This window comes from Perca flavescens, chromosome 3 (assembly GCF_004354835.1).
Source record: "Perca flavescens isolate YP-PL-M2 chromosome 3, PFLA_1.0, whole genome shotgun sequence".
Lineage (NCBI taxonomy): Eukaryota > Metazoa > Chordata > Actinopteri > Perciformes > Percidae > Perca > Perca flavescens.
In genome coordinates this window covers 42,532,156-42,549,151 of record NC_041333.1, presented here as the reverse complement: position 1 = coordinate 42,549,151, position 16,996 = coordinate 42,532,156, and the positions used below count along the sequence as shown (strand labels likewise).

Sequence of the window (16,996 nt, the reverse complement as noted above, 5' to 3'; positions counted from 1 at the left end):
CTGTGTCTCTCTGTCCTGTGTCCTGTGTCTCTATGTCTCTGTGTCTCTGTGTCTCTCTGTCCTGTGTCCTGTGTCTCTGTGTCTCTGTGTCCTGTGTCTCTCTGTCCTGTGTCCTGTGTCTCTATGTCTCTGTGTCTATGTGTCCTGTGTCTCTATGTCTCTGTGTCTCTGTGTCTCTCTGTCCTGTGTCCTGTGTCTCTGTGTCTCTGTGTCTCTGTGTCCTGTGTCTCTGTGTCTCTATGTCTCTGTGTCTCTGTGTCCTGTGTCCCAGCATCCTCAGCTGTTGGACGGTGTCTCCGGTTTCAGGCGGATGACCCAGGAGTTGGTGGACGTGGTGTCTCCACGGCGATGGACGCGGCAGGTGTAGACGCCCTCGTTGAACTCGTTGGCCACGATGCGGAGGTCTCTGTCCTTCAGCACGATGTAGCCGGGGACAGAGGACACGATACGCTCCCCGTCCTTATACCAGCTGTAGTACACACAGGAGGACAACATCAGAGAGGGTTCACACAGATACACACACACAGATACACACACACAGATACACACAGATACATACACACACACAGATACATACACACAGATACACACACAGATACACACACACAGATACACACACACACACACACACACAGATACATACACACAGATACACACACAGATACACACACACAGATACACACAGACACACACACACACACACATACATACATATACACACACAGATACACACACAGATACATACACACAGATACACACACACACACACAGATACACACAGATACACACAGACACACACACACACACACACACACACGGATACATACACACAGATACACAGACACACACACACACACACAGATACATACACACAGATACACACACAGATACACACAGATACACACACACAGATACACACACACACACACACACAGACACACACACAGATACACACACACAGATACATACACAGACACACACAGAGACACACACACACACACACAGATACACACACACACACACATACACACAGATACACACACAGATACACACACAGATACACACACACACACACACACACACACAGATACATACACACAGATACATACACACAGATACACACAGATCACACACAGAGATACACACACACAGATACACACACAGATAAATACACACATACAGATACACACACAGATACACACACACAGATACATACACACATACAGATACACACACAGATACACACACACAGATACACACAGATATATACACACAGATATACACACAGATCACACACAGAGATACACACACACAGATACACACACACAGATACACACACAGATACACAGATACACAGATACACACACACAGATACACACACAGATACACAGATACACAGATACACACACACAGATACATACACACATACAGATAGAAACACAGATACACACACACAGATACACACGGATACATACACACAGATATACACACAGATACACACAGATACACACACACAGATACAGATACACACACAGATACACAGATACACAGATACACACACACAGATACATACACACATACAGATAGACACACAGATACACACACACAGATACACACAGATAAACACAGATACATACACACAGATATAAACACAGATACACACAGATACACACACAGATACACACACACAGATACAGATACACACACAGATACACAGATACACAGATACACACACACAGATACAGATACACACACAGATACACACACACAGATACATACACACATACTGATACACACACAGATACACGCACACAGATAAACACAGACACACACACACACACAGATACACACAGATACATACACACAGATATACACACAGATACACACAGATCACACACAGAGATACACACACAGATACACAGATGCACACACAGATACACACAGATACACACACACAGATACACACACACAGATGCACACAGACAGATATACACATATACACACACACACACACAGATACACATACACAGATACACACACCTTATACCAGCTGCAGCAAACACAGGAGGACATCATCAGAGACGTCTCTGAGAATATAACAACAGTCCCTCCACAATGATCTCATAACTCAACACTTTCATACACTTTCATGTGATCTCATAACTCAACACTTTCATACACTTTCATATGATCTCATAACTCAACACTTTCATGTGATCTCATAACTCAACACTTTCATACACTTTCATGTGATCTCATAACTCAACACTTTCATACACTTTCATATGATCTCATAACTCAACACTTTCATATGATCTCATAACTCAACACTTTCATATGATCTCATAACTCAACACTTTCATATGATCTCATAACTCAACACTTTCATATGATCTCATAACTCAACACTTTCATGTGATCTCATAACTCAACACTTTCATGTGATCTCATAACTCAACACTTTCATATTATCTCATAACTCAACACTTTCATGTGATCTCATAACTCAACACTTTCATGTGATCTCATAACTCAACACTTTCATATGATCTCATAACTCAACACTTTCATGTGATCTCATAACTCAACACTTTCATATGATCTCATAACTCAACACTTTCATATGATCTCATAACTCAACACTTTCATATGATCTCATAACTCAACACTTTCATATGATCTCATAACTCAACACTTTCATGTGATCTCATAACTCAACACTTTCATGTGATCTCATAACTCAACACTTTCATATGATCTCATAACTCAACACTTTCATGTGATCTCATAACTCAACAACACTTTCATGTGATCTCATAACTCAACAACACTTTCATGTGATCTCATAACTCAACACTTTCATGTGATCTCATAACTCAACACTTTCATATGATCTCATAACTCAACACTTTCATGTGATCTCATAACTCAACACTTTCATATGATCTCATAACTCAACACTTTCATGTGATCTCATAACTCAACACTTTCATATGATCTCATAACTCAACACTTTCATGTGATCTCATAACTCAACAACACTTTCATATGATCTCATAACTCAACACTTTCATATGCTCTCATAACTCAACACTTTCATATGATCTCATAACTCAACACTTTCATATGATCTCATAACTCAACACTTTCATATGATCTCATAACTCAACACTTTCATATGATCTCATAACTCAACACTTTCATGTGATCTCATAACTCAACAACACTTTCATGTGATCTCATAACTCAACACTTTCATATGATCTCATAACTCAACACTTTCATATGATCTCATAACTCAACACTTTCATGTGATCTCATAACTCAACACTTTCATATGATCTCATAACTCAACAACACTTTCATGTGATCTCATAACTCAACACTTTCATGTGATCTCATAACTCAACACTTTCATGTGATCTCATAACTCAACAACACTTTCTTGTGATCTCATAACTCAACACTTTCATGTGATCTCATAACTCAACACTTTCATATGATCTCATAACTCAACAACACTTTCATGTGATCTCATAACTCAACACTTTCATGTGATCTCATAACTCAACACTTTCATGTGATCTCATAACTCAACAACACTTTCATATGATCTCATAACTCAACACTTTCATATGCTCTCATAACTCAACACTTTCATATGATCTCATAACTCAACACTTTCATATGATCTCATAACTCAACACTTTCATGTGATCTCATAACTCAACACTTTCATGTGATCTCATAACTCAACACTTTCATGTGATCTCATAACTCAACACTTTCATGTGATCTCATAACTCAACACTTTCATATGATCTCATAACTCAACACTTTCATATGATCTCATAACTCAACACTTTCATATGATCTCATAACTCAACACTTTCATATGATCTCATAACTCAACACTTTCATGTGATCTCATAACTCAACACTTTCATGTGATCTCATAACTCAACAACACTTTCATGTGATCTCATAACTCAACACTTTCATGTGATCTCAAAACTCAACAACACTTTCATGTGATCTCATAACTCAACAACACTTTCATGTGATCTCATAACAACACTTTTATATGATCTCATAACTCAACACTTTCATGTGATCTCATAACTCAACAACACTTTCATGTGATCTCATAACTCAACACTTTCATATGATCTCATAACTCAACACTTTCATATGATCTCATAACTCAACACTTTCATGTGATCTCATAACTCAACACTTTCATATGATCTCATAACTCAACAACACTTTCATGTGATCTCATAACTCAACACTTTCATGTGATCTCATAACTCAACACTTTCATGTGATCTCATAACTCAACAACACTTTCATGTGATCTCATAACTCAACACTTTCATGTGATCTCATAACTCAACACTTTCATGTGATCTCATAACTCAACACTTTCATATGATCTCATAACTCAACACTTTCATGTGATCTCATAACTCAACAACACTTTCATATGATCTCATAACTCAACACTTTCATGTGATCTCATAACTCAACAACACTTTCATATGATCTCATAACTCAACACTTTCATATGCTCTCATAACTCAACACTTTCATATGATCTCATAACTCAACACTTTCATATGATCTCATAACTCAACACTTTCATATGATCTCATAACTCAACACTTTCATATGATCTCATAACTCAACACTTTCATATGATCTCATAACTCAACACTTTCATGTGATCTCATAACTCAACACTTTCATATGATCTCATAACTCAACACTTTCATATGATCTCATAACTCAACACTTTCATATGATCTCATAACTCAACACTTTCATATGATCTCATAACTCAACACTTTCATGTGATCTCATAACTCAACACTTTCATGTGATCTCATAACTCAACAACACTTTCATGTGATCTCATAACTCAACACTTTCATGTGATCTCATAACTCAACAACACTTTCATATGATCTCATAACTCAACACTTTCATGTGATCTCATAACTCAACACTTTCATGTGATCTCAAAACTCAACAACACTTTCATGTGATCTCATAACTCAACAACACTTTCATGTGATCTCATAACAACACTTTTATATGATCTCATAACTCAACACTTTCATGTGATCTCATAACTCAACACTTTCATGTGATCTAATAACTCAACACTTTTATATGATCTCATAACTCAACACTTTCATGTGATCTCATAACTCAACACTTTCATATGATCTCATAACTCAACACTTTTATATGATCTCATAACTCAACACTTTCATGTGATCTCATAACTCAACACTTTCATATGATCTCATAACTCAACACTTTCATATGATCTCATAACTCAACAACACTTTCATGTGATCTCATAACTCAACACTTTTATATGATCTCATAACTCAACACTTTCATGTGATCTCATAACTCAACACTTTCATATGATCTCATAACTCAACACTTTTATATGATCTCATAACTCAACTTTTTCATGTGATCTCATAACTCAACACTTTCATGTGATCTAATAACTCAACACTTTCATATGATCTCATAACTCAACACTTTCATATGATCTCATAACTCAACACTTTCATGTATTGCATGTGTGTGTCTGTGTGTGTGTGTGTGTGTGTGTGTGTGTGTGTGTGTGTGTGTGTGTCTGTGTGTGTGTGTGTGTGTGTCTCTGTGTGTGTGTGTGTGTGTGTCTGACCTGACTTTAGCTGAGCGGGAGGTTTTGGTTCCGCAGCGGAAACCGATCACCTTCCCCCGAGGAACCATCTTCATCTTCACATTCGCCGGAGGAGGGGTTGGCGTGGCAACCGCCTCCAGAGGCTCTGGAAGAGGAGGGAGAGAGAGACAGGTTTCTGTAAGACAGGAAGTGAGACAGCAGAGAGTGAAGAGAGACAGAGAAGAGAGAGACAGGTTTCTGTATGACAGGAGGTGAGACAGAGAGAGAGAGAGAGACAGGTTTATGTAAGACAGGAGGTGAGACAGAGAGAGAGAGACAGGTTTCTGTATGACAGGAGGTAAGACAGAGAGAGAGAGACAGGTTTCTGTGAGACAGCAGAGAGTGAGACAGAGAGAGAGACAGGTTTCTGTGAGACAGCAGAGAGTGAGACAGGCTTCTCACCGTAGCAGAGGTCACAGCGGCGAGGACAGTTCTTCTTCATGAAGATCTTCCTGCGCTCACAGAGACCGAGACGAGCCCACGCATCACACACTCTCTTCTTATCCAGACAGCCTGCAGACACACACACACACACACACACACACACACACACACACACACACATACACAGAGACACACACACACACACACACACACACACACACACACACACACACACACACACACACACACACACACAGACACACACACACACACACACACACACACACACACACACACACACATACACAGAGACACACACACACAGAGACACACACACACACACACGCACACATACATACACAGAGACATACACACACACACACACACACACACACACACACACACACACACAGACACACACAGAGACACACAGACCCACAGAGACACACACACACACACACACACACACACACACACACACACAGACAGACAAACAGACACACACACACACACACACACACACACACACACACACACACACAGACAGACACACAGACACACACACACACACACGCACACATACATACACAGAGACATACACACACACACACACACACACACACACATACACACACAGACACACACAGAGACACACAGACCCACAGAGACACACACACACACACACACACATACACAGAGACACACACACACACAGAGACACACACACACACACACACACACACACAGACACACACACACACACACACACACACACACACACACACACACACACACACACAGAGACACACAGACCCACAGAGACACACACACACACACACACACACACACACACACACACACAGACAGACACACAGACACACACACAGACACACAGACACACACACACACACACACACACACAGACACACACACAGACACACAGAGACACACACACACACACACACACACACAGACACACACACACACACACACACACACACACACACACACACACAGAGTGTTAGCGGTGTGGGTTTTTAACCTTTTTTGAGCCACGGCCCAGTTTTTACATTAAAAGAATCCCGCAGCACCAACCAGACACAACACATCGTAACCTCACATCGATGATCTCAACCCTACTGCTCACATCGATGATCTCAACCCTACTGCTCACATCGATGATCTCAACCCTACTGCTCACATCGATGATCTCGGCCCTACTGCTCACATCGATGATCTCGGCCCTACTGCTCACATCGATGATCTCAACCCTCCTGCTCACATCGATGATCTCAACCCACTGCCCGATGATCTGCTCACTGCTCACATCGATGATCTCAACCCTACTGCTCACATCGATGATCTCGGCCCTACTGCTCACATCGCTCAACCTCCTGCTCACATCGATGATCTCAACCCTCCTGCTCACATCGATGATCTCGGCCCTACTGCTCACATCGATGATCTCGGCCCTACTGCTCACATCGATGATCTCAACCCTACTGCTCACATCGATGATCTCGGCCCTACTGCTCACATCGATGATCTCGCCCTACTGCTCCATACTGATCTCAACCCTACTGCTCATCGATGATCTCGGCCCTACTGCTCACATCGATGATCTCGATGCTCACGGCCGATGATCTCGGCCCTACTGCTCACATCGATGATCTCAACCCTACTGCTCACATCGATGATCTCGGCCCTACTGCTCACATCGATGATCTCAACCCTACTGCTCACATCGATGATCTCAACCCTACTGCTCACATCGATGATCTCAACCCTACTGCTCACATCGATGATCTCGGCCCTACTGCTCACATCGATGATCTCAACCCTCCTGCTCACATCGATGATCTCGGCCCTACTGCTCACATCGATGATCCAGACTCCCTTTTTTCACTAGGAGCACAGTGGCCCCCAACTGAACATTTTAGGGTCACAACCAAAAGGTGCTGTAGAAATAAAGAACCTCAGCCTGTCAGTCAGTCACCAGGGCATAGAAACCACCGCCATGCCTGCTCGGCTCCGAGGAAGTGTAACGCGTGTCTGTGTCTGTGTGTGTCTCTGTGTGTGTGTGTGTGTGTGTGTACATCTGTGTCTGTGTGTGTGTGTGTGTGTGTGTCTGTGTGTGCGTGTCTGTGTGTGTGTGTGTATGTGTGTCTGTGTGTGTGTGTGTGTCTGTATGTGTGTGTGTGTCTGTGTGTCTGTGTGTGTGTGTGTGTGTGTGTGTGTGTGCGAGTGTATGCGTGTGTGTGCGAGTGTGTGCGTGTGTGTGCGAGTGTGTGCGTGTGTGCATGTGTTCGAGTGTGTGCGAGTGTGTGCCAGAGTGTGTGTCAGAGCTCTGCTCTCTGTCATCTTTCAGAGAGGACAGATAAGCTTGCTCTTACGAGCTCTCAGGTACCGAAATGTCAACGTTTAACGTGTAAAAAAAGGAGCAAATTTACTGGTCGCACATGTGCGACTGGATGTAAAATTCAGACGCACACTCTCAGATTTTGGTCACAACATTACCGCCCTGCCGGCAGTAATTCTATTGTCTTAAATCAACGAGGTCATTATTGCGCTATACTGCCACCTAGTGACACAGAATAGTATTTAATTTCTCTGCCAGTCATCACATTGAGGCACAGATGCGCAACAATGGAAAATTATTTGCAGTAACTCAATAAAAAAAGTTGTTGGACCAATTGAGTAAAATCTGATAATTTCCCACGGCACACAGGACGATCTCTCACGGCACACTAGTGTGCCGCGGCGGCACAGTGGTTGAAAATCACTGGGTTAGCGCACCGTTAGCGGTGTGTATCTTACCGTAGAGCCTCTTGATGCCCCACACAGACCATTAGCGGTGTGTATCTTACCGTAGAGCCTCTTGATGTCCCACACAGACCATTAGCGGTGTGTATCTTACCGTAGAGCCTCTGGATGTCCCACACAGACCATTAGCGGTGTGTATCTTGTGTGATATCCCACAGACCATTAGCGTGTGTATCCTCTGGATGCCCCACACAGACCATTAGACCATTGTGTATCTTGTGTGTATCTTACAGAAGCCTCTGGATGTCCCACACAGACCATTAGCGGTGTGTATCTTACCGTAGAGCCTCTGGATGTCCCACACAGACCATTAGCGGTGTGTATCTTGTGTGTATCTTACCGTAGAGCCTCTGGATGTCCCACACAGACCATTAGCGGTGTGTATCTTGTGTGTATCTTACCGTAGAGCCTCTGGATGCCCCACACAGACCATTAGCGGTGTGTATCTTGTGTGTATCTTACCGTAGGGCCTCTGGATGTCCCACACAGACCATTAGCGGTGTGTATCTTGTGTGTATCTTACCGTAGAGCCTCTGGATGCCCCACACAGACCATTAGCGGTGTGTATCTTACCGTAGGGCCTCTGGATGCCCCACACAGACCATTAGCGGTGTGTATCTTGTGTGTATCTTACCGTAGAGCCTCTGGATGCCCCACACGTCGTCCTGGGCGATGTTCCTCTGGCCCGTGTACGTGGCGTTCGGGTGCATCAGGGCCTCGGGGTCTCTGGAGTGCCACAGGCCCAGAGCGTGACCGATCTCATGGGCCGCTACCTGAACCAGGTCGTTGAGCCACACACCTGTACACACACACACACACACACACACCTGTACTCCAATAGTACTACTACTACACACACCTGTACTCCAATACTACTACTACTACACACACCTGCACACACACACACACACACACACACACACACACACACACACACACCTGTACTCCAATACTACTACTACTATACACACCTGTACTCCAATACTACTACTACTATACACACCTGTACTCCAATACTACTACTTAGTTAGTTAGTTATATTTTATTTCTGTGTCATGCCAAACATCTTGGTCCATCCCACATGGGATTACAAGACACCACAAATTCACTTATTCAACAAACATCTTCCCTACTACTACACACACCTGTACTCCCATACTTGTACTAATACTACTATCAAGTATCCAAACACCTGCACACACACACTAGTGTTTAATGACAATCAGTACTCTCACTCTTACACCTGCTGGGTTAAAATAATCCAACCTGGGTCAGATATGAGTGGCCCTAGTGGTGACTAGACAGACAGAGAGACAGACAGAATCCACCCACCAGCCAAAATATTAAATTGTGTTTTTTTTGTGACATAAAATGTTTTGATTGGGCTAGTTCATCCTCCTACTATTTCCTTGCTTTATTTTGGAAGGCTGGCTGACTCGTCACATATTGGCTAACGTATTATCCAGTGCAGGGATCTTCAACATGTGGTCCGGGACCCCTAGGGGGTCCTCAGAGTCAATGCAGGGCCTCCAAATTATTGCGTTTTTTCAAAAATTAAAAAAGTCTTAACATGAATCTAACATTTTATTAGTAAATATAAATCCCCACTGATGACAGGCTTACTGGCCTATAGGTAATGTAGTCACTCAGATATCCATCCCCAGATCCAGTTCATCCTAAGGATTCACTTTTTTAACATAAAAACATGATTTATAAAATCATCCCAACAATCATTAGGCCATTTTAATAGCTTAGTATTCTAGGCAAAACATGTATGTATAAAGGCATTAGGCTGCCCTACACGTTATTGTAGGCCCAATTTAACATGCAACTTCATTTTATAGACTATATATAGTAGGGGGTCCCTGCTCCGTCCCTCTTTCAGTTAAGGGGTCCTTGGTCTAAAAAACGTTGAAGACCCCTGACCTAGAGGGAAACAGAAGTGGCGTGATGCCTCGCTCAACCCGAGGAAGAAGCTGTGTTGTCAGCTTGTTTGTTTGTATATTTGTATTCTCAATAAAGAAGGGATTAACTCGTAGTACTCGTGCTGATGGTACTGCAGTAGCGGTACCTTGTAGTACTCGTGCTGATGGTACTGCAGTAGCGGTACCTTGTAGTACTCGTGCCGATGATACTGCAGTACTGGTACCTTGTTTCCAGCTGAAGCGGGACTTGCCGAGGATCCAGAACTCGTGGTTGTCGAAGTGTATTTCTCCTCGCGGCGGCAGGAAGGCGTGAGCCAGCTCGCCGTTCAGACCGTCGAAACACGGGTGGAGGGGAGACGCCCAGCAGTCAGTGTGGTTGAAGGTGTAGAAACCTAACGCACCCCAACACACATAGAGACACACAGAGACACACACACACAGAGACACACAGAGACACAGAGAGAGAGACACACACATAGACACAGAGAGACACACACACAGGCACACAGAGACACACACACACAAAGACACACACACAGAGACACACACACACAGGCACACAGAGACACACACACACAGAGACACACACACAGAGACACACATACAGAGACACAGAGACACACACACAGAGACACAAACAGAGACACACACAGAGACACACACACACAGAGACACACACAGAGAGGATCACAGAGACACACAGAGACACACACACAGAGACACACAGAGAGACACAACCAAACACAGGGAGATACACGCACACACAGACACACACACACACACACACACACACACACACACACACACACACACACACAGAGACAAACAGAGAGACACACCCAAACACAGGGAGACACAGAGACAGAGACACACACACACACACATCCACAGACAAACACAGACACAGAAACACTCACACACACAGGGACACAGACACACAGACACACACACACACACACACACACACACACACAGACAAACACAGACACACAAACACACACACACTCTGTGAGAGACACACTTTACATTTTGTTTGGAAAGAGGTCTATCTCTACCTACTGATGGTGATGTCAGAGGTCTATCTCTACCTACTGATGGTGATGTCATGTCTATCTCTACCTACCAATGGTGATGTCATGTCTATCTCTACCTACTGATGGTGATGTCATGTCTATCTCTACCTACCGATGGGGATGTCATATCTATCTCTACCTACTGATGGTGATGTCATGTCTATCTCTACCTACTGATGGTGATGTCAGAGGTCTATCTCTACCTACTGATGGTGATGTCATGTCTATCTCTACCTACCGATGGTGATGTCATGTCTATCTCTACCTACTGATGGTGATGTCAGAGGTCTATCTCTACCTACCGATGGTGATGTCATGTCTATCTCTACCTACTGATGGTGATGTCATGTCTATGACATCTCATAGGTCTACCTACTAATGGTGATGTCATATCTATCTCTACCTACCGATGGTGATGTCATGTCTATCTCTACTTACTGATGGTGATGTCAGAGGTCTATCTCTACCTACTGATGGTGATGTCATGTCTATCTCTACCTACCGATGGTGATGTCATGTCTATCTCTACCTACTGATGGTGATGTCATAGGTCTATCTCTACCTACTGATGGTGATGTCATATCTATCTCTACCTACCGATAGTGATGTCATATCTATCTCTACCTACTGATGGTGATGTAATGTCTATCTCTACCTACTGATGGTGATGTCAGAGGTCTATCTCTACCTACTGATGGTGATGTCATGTCTATCTCTACCTACCGATGGTGATGTCATGTCTATCTCTACCTACTGATGGTGATGTCATAGGTCTATCTCTACCTACCGATGGTGATGTCATATCTATCTCTACCTACCGATGGTGAGGTCATGTCTATCTCTACCTACTGATGGTGATGTCATGTCTATCTCTACCTAGTGATGGTGATGTCATATCTATCTCTACCTACCGATGGTGATGTCATGTCTATCTCTATCTACTCATGGTGATGTCATGTCTATCTCTACCTACCGATGGTGATGTCATGTCTATCTCTACCTACTGATGGTGATGTCAGAGGTCTATCTATACCTACCGATGGTGATGTCATGTCTATCTCTACCTACTGATGGTGATGTCATATCTATCTCTACCTACCGATGGTGATGTCATGTCTATCTCTACCTACTGATGGTGATGTCAGAGGTCTATCTCTACCTACTGATGGTGATGTCATGTCTACCTCTACCTACCGATGGTGATGTCATGTCTATCTCTACCTACCGATGGTGATGTCAGTGGTAGCGTTGTGGTTGGTAACCTCGGTGAAGCTGAGCGGAGACACGTCGCTCCACTTGGTGAAGGCGATGCTGATGGCTTTCCTGGTATCCTCCACATTCAGAGTGTTAGGGAACTGTATGATCCTGAGACACAGACAATCAGGTTAGAGAGACATGTTAGAGAGACAGACAGACAGAGAAAGAGAGACAGACAGACAGACAGACAGACAGACAGACCTGTATGTGTTACCTATATTTACCTGTATGTATTTACCTGTTTTACCTGTATTTACCTGTATGTGTTACCTGTATTTACCTGTATTTACCTTTATGTGTTACCCGATTTACCTGTATGTGTTACCTGTATTTACTTGTATTTACCTGTATGTATTTACCTGTATGTGTTCCCTGTATTTACCTGTATGTATTTACCTGTATGTGTTACCTGTATTTACCTGTATGTGTTTCCTGTATTTGCTTGTATTTACCTGTATGTATTTACCTCTATGTGTTACCTGTATTTACCTGTATTTACCTGTATGTATTTACCTGTATGTGTTACCTGTATTTACCTGTATTTACCTGTATGTATTTACCTGTATGTGTTACCTGTATTTACCTGTATGTGTTACCTGTATTTACCTGTACGTGTTACCTGTATTTACCTGTATTTACCTGTATGTGTTACCTGTATGTGTTACCTGTATTTACCTGTATTTACCTGTATGTATTTACCTGTATGTGTTACCTGTATTTACCTGTATTTACCTGTATTTACCTGTACGTGTTACCTGTATTTACCTGTATGTATTTACCTGTATGTGTTACCTGTATTTACCTGTATGTATTTACCTGTACGTGTTACCTGTATTTACCTGTATTTACCTGTATGTATTTACCTGTACGTGTTACCTGTATTTACCTGTATTTAAATGTATGTATTTACCTGTATGTGTTACCTGTATTTACCTGTATGTGTTACCTGTATTTACCTGTATGTATTTACCTGTATGTGTTACCTGTATTTACCTGTATGTGTTACCTGTATTTACCTGTATTTACCTGTATGTATTTACCTGTACGTGTTACCTGTATTTACCTGTATTTAAATGTATGTATTTACCTGTATGTGTTACCTGTATTTACCTGTATGTGTTACCTGTATTTACCTGTATGTATTTACCTGTATGTGTTACCTGTATTTACCTGTATGTGTTACCTGTATTTACTTGTATGTGGTACCTGTATGTGTTACCTGTATTTACCTGTATTTACCTGTATGTATTTACCTGTACGTGTTACCTGTATTTACCTGTATTTACCTGTATGTATTTACCTGTACGTGTTACCTGTATTTACCTGTATTTAAATGTATGTATTTACCTGTATGTGTTACCTGTATGTATTTACCTGTATGTGTTACCTGTATTTACCTGTATGTGTTACCTGTATGTGTTACCTGTATTTACCTGTATTTACCTATATGTATTTACCTGTATGTGTTACCTGTATTTACCTGTATTTACCTGTATTTACCTGTACGTGTTACCTGTATTTACCTGTATTTACCTGTATGTATTTACCTGTATGTGTTACCTGTATTTACCTGTATGTATTTACCTGTATGTGTTACCTGTATTTACCTGTATTTACCTGTATGTATTTACCTGTACGTGTTACCTGTATTTACCTGTATGTATTTACCTGTATGTGTTACCTGTATTTACCTGTATGTGTTACCTGTATTTACCTGTATGTATTTACCTGTATGTGTTACCTGTATTTACCTGTATGTGTTACCTGTATTTACCTGTATGTATTTACCTGTATGTGTTACCTGTATTTACCTGTATGTGTTACCTGTATGTATTTACCTGTATTTACCTGTATGTGTTACCTGTATGTATTTACCTGTATTTACCTGTATGTGTTACCTGTATGTGTTACCTATGTTTACCTGTATTTACCTGTATGTATTTACCTGTATGTGTTACCTGTATTTACCTGTATGTATTTACCTGTACGTGTTACCTGCATTTACCTGTATTTACCTGTATGTATTTACCTGTACGTGTTACCTGTATTTACCTGTATTTACCTGTATGTATTTACCTGTATGTGTTACCTGTATTTACCTGTATTTATCTGTATTTACCTGTATGTATTTACCTGTATGTGTTACCTCTATTTACCTGTACGTGTTACCTGTATTTACCTGTATGTATTTACCTGTACGTGTTACCTGTATTTACCTGTATTTACCTGTATGTATTTACCTGTATGTGTTACCTGTATTTACGTGTATGTGTTACCTGTATTTACCTGTATGTGTTACCTGTATTTACCTGTATGTATTTAACTGTATGTGTTACCTGTATTTACCTGTATGTATTTACCTGTATGTGTTACCTGTATTTACCTGTATGTGATGTTGTGGTGAGTCCACTTGTGTCCCACGGGGTTGATGGCGTAACGTCTGATTCTGGTTCCTCTGAACGTCTCCGTCTGAAAAACACAATCAAATCTTCACATCTTCAGATTTATCTTCACATCTTCAGATTTATCTTCAGATCTTTGTGAAGCCAGAAGGACATTTTAAGAGACTTTTTTTCAATAATGTTCCCCTTTTGAATTGTTTCTTTAAGCCAAGCACAGCGCTGTCAGAGATAGATTTACTAAACAACAGCCTTGGAACTGGAAAATATTTAAACGCTGATGAAAAAGAGATAAAACCTGTAAAAAAAGACAAAACCTTGGTCATAAAGAGCAACAATGTTCTGGACAACAGCCCCCTACAGTCACACACAGTTAAACACACACACACACACACACACACATACAGACACACACAGAGAAACACACACACACACAGAGAAACACACACACACACACACACACACACACACACACACACACACACACACACACACACACACACAGACACACACACACACATATACACACACACCCCTCCCTTCTGACTGGCCTGTTCTCATGGCAGTGGTGCTAGGGATTGTGGGTAATGTAGTAGATTGTGAGCTGAGCAGATGTGTTGGAGACGTGGCAGCGGGCTGATTCAGGACAGATGTGAGAGATCTGTAACACACATGTGAACCTGAACCACAACTCTCACTTCCTGTCTCCACACTTCCTGTTCCACTTCACAAAATAAAGGTCACAGATAAGAACACACATACACACACAGACACACACACACACACACACAGACACACACCGACTGAGAGCATTAAGTACTGAATCAATATTCTGTCAGACAGTTTACAACCATAAAAACATGTTTTCTTGACCATTTTTGACATATTTGAATGCTTCCTTAAAAGGTTTTGTAGCATTTTCCGATTGTTTGTTTGATTCACACACACACACACACACACACACACACACACACACACACGCAGAAACACACACATGCAGAACCACACACACACACGCAGAAACACACACATGCAGAAACACACGCAGAAACACACACATGCAGAAACATATGTAACACTGTATATATATATATATATATATATATATATATATATATATATATATATATATATATATAAAGAAACAGAAACACACACACACACAGAAACACACGCAGACACACAAACAAACACACATACACACATGCAGACACACACACAGATACACAAACACACACACACACACACACACACATATATATATATATATATATATATATATATATATATATATATATATATATATATATATATATATATATATATATAACATACACTCACAGTAAAAGTCCTTTAACATATCACTGTGCAGAAAGATGATCCTAATTGGTTCATCTGTCTCTGGGG

General features: G+C 41.6%; 1 protein-coding gene across 1 annotated transcript in view; it reads right to left on the bottom strand.

Moving 5' to 3' along the window:
- Positions 1-200: 200 nt before the first annotated feature.
- Positions 201-16,996, bottom strand: part of mmp23bb (matrix metallopeptidase 23bb) — a 17,485-nt gene continuing 689 nt past the window's right edge. The window contains exons 2-8 of the mRNA XM_028573023.1: positions 15,574-15,659; positions 13,159-13,298; positions 11,085-11,252; positions 9,570-9,734; positions 6,131-6,241; positions 5,711-5,834; positions 201-469 (exon numbers count right to left, since the gene is read on the bottom strand). Coding sequence (XP_028428824.1) covers positions 277-469; positions 5,711-5,834; positions 6,131-6,241; positions 9,570-9,734; positions 11,085-11,252; positions 13,159-13,298; positions 15,574-15,659 — 987 coding nt within the window. The 3' untranslated portion in view covers positions 201-276. The remainder of the gene's footprint in view (positions 470-5,710; positions 5,835-6,130; positions 6,242-9,569; positions 9,735-11,084; positions 11,253-13,158; positions 13,299-15,573; positions 15,660-16,996) is intronic.